At 30.2% G+C, this 7,528-nt stretch overlaps 1 protein-coding gene across 1 annotated transcript; it reads right to left on the bottom strand.

Annotated features, from left to right (window-relative positions):
• Positions 1,570-7,011, bottom strand: LOC110265369 (the record flags this gene model as incomplete). The annotated part of the gene is made up of 4 exons (XM_021108333.1): positions 1,570-1,611; positions 1,923-2,192; positions 2,427-2,609; positions 6,832-7,011. Coding segments are annotated over 4 exons (675 nt in total), but the record flags the coding sequence as incomplete, so codon positions are not given.

Below are 7,528 nucleotides of genomic sequence, written 5' to 3'. Positions count from 1 at the left end.
AACTATTATAAGATTATAGACTTAGAACATTATTCATGTGAATTTGGTTATTATATATATTTTTTATTATTAACCTACAATAGAGTAAGAAATAAGTTTGGCTTAATGATAAGAGTGCAGAAGCTTTGTACTATGGGTGAGTACTCGTAAATTCGGGTGATATTGCTATCTCTATTTTATACGTGGTTCGAGTTCGAAGTGTTACATTTTTGTGAATTAATTCACAAGGTTATTTTACTGTGATTTAGCATCTCCACTGGTGTACTGTGGAGACGTGCAGGTCATGCGACCGGTCAGTCCATGAGTTTATCGGATTTCTAATTCAATCGATCTGATTCAGATAATTTTGCGATTAAGACTCTTCCTCAAAAATTAATACTACATGACTAATAAAATTTATTGTTGTTATTATTATTAAGTAATACTAAATTTTAAATTTTAATAATATAAAAATAAAATATTAATTTAAAATATTAATTAATAATAATATAAAGTATTGGCCTCTTAACATTTTTTTAGCTAATTCCCTAAAATATAGATCCTAATATCTTGTGCTTACTTACTTTGTTTACTTTAGTATCAAATAAGAGTGTTTTGTCATTCTTGTTGTAGTTACAATCTTTCACTGAACTCAAAGGTAACATTTATTTTATAGATTGAGACTGAAATTTAAAAATTGCAATTTGATATTGTATTTGATAGTCAGAGAGATTCGTGACACAAAAATTTGGTCTCTTTAGTATTTATAGAAAATGGAGATACAAAAAATTAAAATTTTTGGAGATAAAAATTAAATTTTTAATAATTTTTTTTTTAAAATATCCTTGTTTAACTTTTTAAATTTTAAATCTATTCCTCAAATTTTCATATTTATCTTAAACTAAACATAATACTAAAATATAATTCATTTCAATATACATTTTATATAAATATAATACAAAAATTTAATTTAATCTCAATCTCTTAAATTTTATCTTTCAATCTCAATTTTCTTTCAAAATGTAGGGATCGAAGACTGTGGATGAAGTCCATTACTCAAATTTACGTAACTCCGTAAATTCGAAAACCTTCAATTTAATTGATAATCGAAAGAATTTTTAGTAGACAAATAAAAGGAGAGTTAAATTGTGTTTAAATTCTTTTAAATTGTTATTCAATTTCAAGAACTAAATTATACAAGGCACGATGTGATCGAAAAAGCACTATACCAAATTAACTTAGATGATGTATATTATTTGAGACAATCCGAATCAAAATTAACTTTCACTCTAAGAATGCAATTGCTTTGTTTCAAGAGCTCTCTTGCCAATGGGATATTTGTACAATGTTTATAATAAGCTATTTATTTAGTCCAATATAAATTAAAAATGAAAATTATCCACAAAATAATAAATTTAAAAATTCTTATTCAGTTATTTCACATCAAATTTTAAATTTTAAATTCTCTAATTTTAAATTTCAAATTTTTAAAAAATTCAATTTTTTATTTCAAAAAAATAACCATATGAGATCTTTCAATATCCTCTTCTTTTTCAACCGGCAGTCATCCCATCTTCATCAATAATTATCTCATTTCACCGTCGCTACTTGGCTTGTCACACGCCACTCACCCTTAATAAAAATAACCATCCACTTAAGGATAAAAATAATCATCCGCATACCTAATGAATTGAACATCTAACAGATTTTAATTATATATAACTAAATTCAATCCAATCAAAATAATCATCCACATAAAAATAAAATAACCATCCGCATACCTAATAAAATGACCATCCTAAATTGACCATTAAAATAGAAAAAGAAGATGAATAAACAGAAGAAACTATTATTGTGGTGAAACATAATTTGAAAGGACTAGTTATGACAAAAGCGACAATGTTGTAAAGCATAGGGCTCAAATCATGAAAGAAGCTAACTACGCTTGGATCCGAAGAAGAAAAGGAGCATAGTGGTATCATTGGTGAGAAGAGACTGGAAGGAATGGGAGAAAGCGAAGGCGCATCGGAGGAGATGAGGACGGTGTCGGGAAGAAGGCACACACCGGCTATGACGGAGGCACTAGATGTCCGGGTTGCTGCGGTGCCGTTAGTTTGACCTACAGAATATGCGCATCCTCCTTTGGCGGTGGCCTGTGCGGCAACGGCACCAGTCGGAACAGTGTCGGCGCAATTTTCGATGGCGGCTGGTGACTGTAGCGTTAGTGTACCGGCGAAATTTCATGAAAAAGGCATAAAACGTTGAGTGACAAACTGTATTGAGAGGGAGAGGTGAGAGAAAAAGGTAATTTATTTGTTTTCAAAACCGACATTAATCTTAACATTTGATTTAAATTTCAAATTAAAAACTATTTAAAATTAATTAGTTACCTATAATTTAGTTTTAATTTCAAATTAACTCCATTATATACATTATATAAAATATACTTTGTCTCCTCGTACTTTCTTTGTTTTAATGATAGCATCGTCCGAGTAATGATCATTCCATTCGTCTCTAAACCCTCCATTCATTTCGAAGAAACTCTTAATATTATGTACATACATTGCATCCCTCCAATCCTCCAAAGGAGGTACCCCAACTTGTTCTGCTAACCAATGTTTATAATCACGCTGCCACAGCAATATATAAATAGATAAATTAAAACATGTAATATAGGTTATATAGCTAAATTAACTTCAACAAATGTCATACTTCAAATAAATTAATTAATAATAAGACACATTATTCCGCATTCAACTTGGGGACCGTCTAAAATCAGTTCAGGTCTTTTAAGTTTATCTAATGTACCATACAATTTAAAGCATTAGATTAGATTGATAACAGATCTAATGGTTTATATTTAATCTATAAATAATTTATTAAAATTTATATTAAAAAATAACAAATTTTTCATATTTTAAATTTGCCCGATAATAAAACCCTTGTATCAGCGTAGATTGTTCCTATCTCTATTCAGTTTCAGCTCAGCTCCCAGAAGAACTTTTCAAAAAGAAAACCTATCAACACCTTCATGGAAGACCACCAATCACCCTGCGGCTTCATCCTCTCCCATCTTCCACACCAGGTACCCTCTATGTCTTTATTTAATTTCGCGATTTCATCGAAATTCTTGCGATTCTCGTCGTTTTTTTTTTTCTCATTCCATCGAAATCTTGTGAATTCGTTTCATCTGCACCAGGTTCAACTCAATGAGGTCGACACCGCTGTAGTCCTTGAACTTGAGCATCTCAATCTATGCGTAAGGAGATAGCAGATCTTGCGCTGATTCGTATAGAAAGTGAAGCAGAGAGAGAATCTGGGATAGAAGCAATTTTGCAGAACGGTGAGTAACCCTAACAGTGTCCACAATTATGATAATATCTCCATTTTTGCAATGCTGATAACCTGATATTTGTGTTTGCTGGTTTGAGATTTGTTGTTCTTGAGGAATGGTGGAGCAAAAAATGGAGTGAGAATTTGTTTGTTTTTTTTTTCTTTTTTTTTCCTTTGAATTGTAACTTTGGGGGTTCTTATACATTGTATAAAGTGCAAACAGGGTCTGCTAAAGGTTGGCGTTTTGGGTTTGGGATGAAAATAAAAGCAGCATTGAACATATTGCAGAGATAGAGTACGGTAAAGTTAAAAATTAAAGATAATGAAGCCGAACAATTTGCTATAATATTTCGCTTTTGCTTTGTTAGTTTGTAGATGTGATTGATTTTGCTCAAATAACCTCATCTCTTCATTATCATTTATCTTCAAATCAAATATCTGAATAGCTTTGGGTTCTATTGTGGGTTTCTTCTTTAACTTGTTAATTTTTTTTAATGAAAATTTTTTGTGAGCTTATGGAGTTTCGGTGTACAAGTTTGATATGAACAAGGCTTCGCAGATGATGTATTGATACTTGGTGCTTCATAAATGAGATATCATTCCATCACATGCAATTTAAGTGTATTAGAGCATCATCCAACAGAAATTTGAGATACTGAGTATTGTGCGGTTAAAAGCTAACAACAGAATGGCCAATTTTGCATAAAGATATTGTGAGATGAGTGAGGATACATTAGATATGATATTTTTAGTTATTAATGAATCAGAAAGATAATTGGAGTAGCATTTGTTTTAAAAAAGACCATAGAATCTCCTTTTAGGTGGTTTGATCATGGATGAAGATTGTTATAAACCCTAATGAAAAAAGAGTAGATTAGATGTAGAATACCCAATTGGAATGCCAGAAGCAAACTGCAAAAACTATAAATAAAACTATTAAGGAAGACGTAAATTTAGTCACTTCTCTGTACTCTATGCACAGTTTATGATAGATTGATAGTCCTTGATTACATCTTTTGATCCATATAGTTGGAAAAGACTTGATCGTTGTTATTCTATTTTATAATTTAGTGGGTCATATGTATAATTCATTTTTTCGAGTTAACACTGTACTGATATATAGGTATGGCTTGGGATGGTAAGGTGGGAGCTGGTATGCAACAAAGAAGTACAAAAAAGAGCAGATGAAATTGCTAGGACAGATTAAACCTAGAAGATGGAAATTGCTTGGGAAGATAAAACCAAGAGAATTGAAATTTCAGTTCCTCAGAAGGCCCTTAATAAGATCAAAAGTGACAGATACTTCAGCTAATACATCTGAAACAATTGTAAAGATGCATCCTCCAAAGTGCCGAATGCTGTTGCAAAAACATCCGAAACAACTATAAAGATTTGTAGCCTTGATAAAATTATTCTTTCAAACTTCAGTGCTTATAGTGATGGCTATAGATGCTGAATAAGTCTTTCAAAAAAAAAGTTAAATAGCATAGAAACATCAATATGTAATTTTACAGAAAAGTAATATTATCAAAGAAAGTTAATTTATATTTTTTGGATTTACCACCCAAATTGCATGTAAATTATCAGTATCCTTTCCATTAGATCTAAAATTTGTAACTTCTAATGGCCTTATGCGTGAATGATGAAAGTAACAGATAGAAATAATTGATCACCTACCCAACTAAAAATGCAAAAAGAAGAGGATTAAAACTATAAGAAACAAGACTAAAATTAAAATAACTATAAGATGAAGATTAAAACTATAATTGATCTCCAATTTTTTGTTTTCTGTGTTAAATTAGAAGGATTAATATAAGAACTTCAAAAAATTTAGAGACTTTCATGCATAGTTATAAAAATGAACATATGGTGATTCACAAGAAACTCCAAAAAATACTTAGTAACTGTGATTCAGAATATACAAACCATTCAAAGCCTGATAATTGACTCCTAATTCTACTCAACTTGCATAATAGAATTTGCTTCCTCTAAAATTCCCTATAGTTCCTTTAACATTTTGCTATGCAGAATCAAAACGAGACAAGCAATGTTTATGCTATAGTTTGAGCAAGTTCACTATGTTAGTGCTGCCACAACTTGCATGGAAAAAATATCTGGTTTCGTTCCTTGATGGAGAACGAATTTTCATTTATTCTTCTCTTCTTTTCGATTGGCCAAAATATCGATCAGTGTTTAGTGGTTGGTTCTAGGAGTCTGAATCGTGTTTGTTCCAGGAATATAATGTGAATCGCGGAAGTCAGATATGTTCCTGCCCCATGCAGAACAAAATCACTCATTAAAACAGAGCGCAGTATGATTCAGCTGCTAAATAATGATGGAGAAGGGCAATTGAATAAAAAAAATATTTATAATGGTGAAAACTAGAGCATGATGAACAGAATCATAAACACATAAATTGAAATCAGAATCATAACAACAAATTCCAAAATTTTTTAACCCTCATAAACAGAACCCAAAAAAATTCAAACAACCAAATAAACAGAACAAAAAAAAATAACTGAATGAAATCAATGAAACAAATTCGTATGGAAAACCTAAACAAAAAACAAGTAGAACAAAAAAATAATTGAATGAGTTCAATGAAGCAGATTCATACTACAAGAACATAAAAGGAACGGAAAAAAGTGAAATCAATGAAGCAAATTCATACCTGAGGCTGAGGCTCTATTGGAACTCTGGAAGTGGAAGATGAAGGGGAGACGGAGCACCACGGCGCTGACGACGACTCGAAGAGAGAAGAGAGAAGATAGAACAGAGATACTGAGAATGAACGACGGAGAGAAAGAGCTTAATAGCGACGCCGCGAGATGGGCTGAGACTGGCAGCGAGTGTCGGATTGGACGGTGACGGTAATAACAGAGACCAGAGAAGAGTGGAGCAGGTGGCGGTGGCTTCGTGGATAGATTGAAAAGTGCGATGAGAAATTAGGATTTTATTAGATGAATTTTAAAAATATTTGTGGTAGATGTGAAAAAATAATAATTATTATTAAACCTTAATTTGAGGTACATTTGTAAATTATTTTTGTGTATATTAGAAAAACTCAAAAGGCTTGAGCTTACTAAAGACAGATCCTTCAACTTGAATAGGGCCTACTCATTTTAGAGGTAAAATACACAACAACAATCATTTTTGATAACCTTTTGTTTGTATTCTTGTTGTCTTGATCCTTTGTTTTGCGCAAGAAAATTTACTCGCAAAAAAAATAAATACTTAAATCTGATTTAGTGTGAATATAACATTTTGAGTAAAGTGACAATTTTAAAAATTTATATTTTGGACAGTCTAATTTTTAAAAAAAATATTAATAAAGTTTTTAAGGATAATAAATGTGGACAAGTTAATTTAAATTAAGATATTTTATGCTAATTATAGGAATTAATTTGAAAGTACTGTGCTCACATCTGCTATATTGAGATACTTTATAAGTATTTTTTTTAGAGACTAATCTATTCGAAAGGTAAATTTTTAGAAATCTATTTATCACTTTATTCTAACAAGGAAGTGAGTGAAGCCTTTGGGCAACCCATTTTCTTGAATGAATTGATAATGTTGTTGAATGGATTTCATAATCTCCTCTTCTTTAGGCAACACAATTTTGCCAGATAGAATCCTTGCAACCCATTTTGCTTGTAACTCAGCAATCGGGAATACCGGATCCTGCCCACAGATTACTATAATTAATTATCCTTAATTGTTGACATTAAATATGTTAATATGATTGGAAAAAAATAAAGGATAAGTGATAAACAACCAGATAAGTAAAATTTAATTATTTTATATTTTTTTCTTACAGTAAAAAATATTTTTTTAATATGATTTTTAATATTATAAAAAAATTTTTTTATAATAGTTAATTTTAATGAATAAAAAATATGAGAAAATTCCTCTCTCCTTCCCTGTGAGATGTTAAAATGACACTCTCCTCCCTTTTATTTATAAAATGTACATTCTCCTCTCTTCTAACTTTTAAAAAACCTCTTTTTTAATCCATTTTAAATTTTTTGTGTTAACTAATGTCAACTTTATCCATTTTTCAAGGAAAAATAAATTATTTTTTACAAAAATACTCTTTAGCAAAAATTTTATTTTTTATTATTAAATTTTGCTTGCCAAAATACTCTTTAATAAATTATTTTTTTATTAATTAAATTGTATTTTTATCAAAATATTTTTAAAATATTTAATAATTAAA

The sequence above is a fragment of the Arachis ipaensis genome, chromosome B08, assembly GCF_000816755.2.
Source record: "Arachis ipaensis cultivar K30076 chromosome B08, Araip1.1, whole genome shotgun sequence".
In the NCBI taxonomy this organism is placed as follows: Eukaryota; Viridiplantae; Streptophyta; class Magnoliopsida; order Fabales; family Fabaceae; genus Arachis; species Arachis ipaensis.
This window is presented reverse-complemented; position numbering and strand designations above follow the sequence as displayed.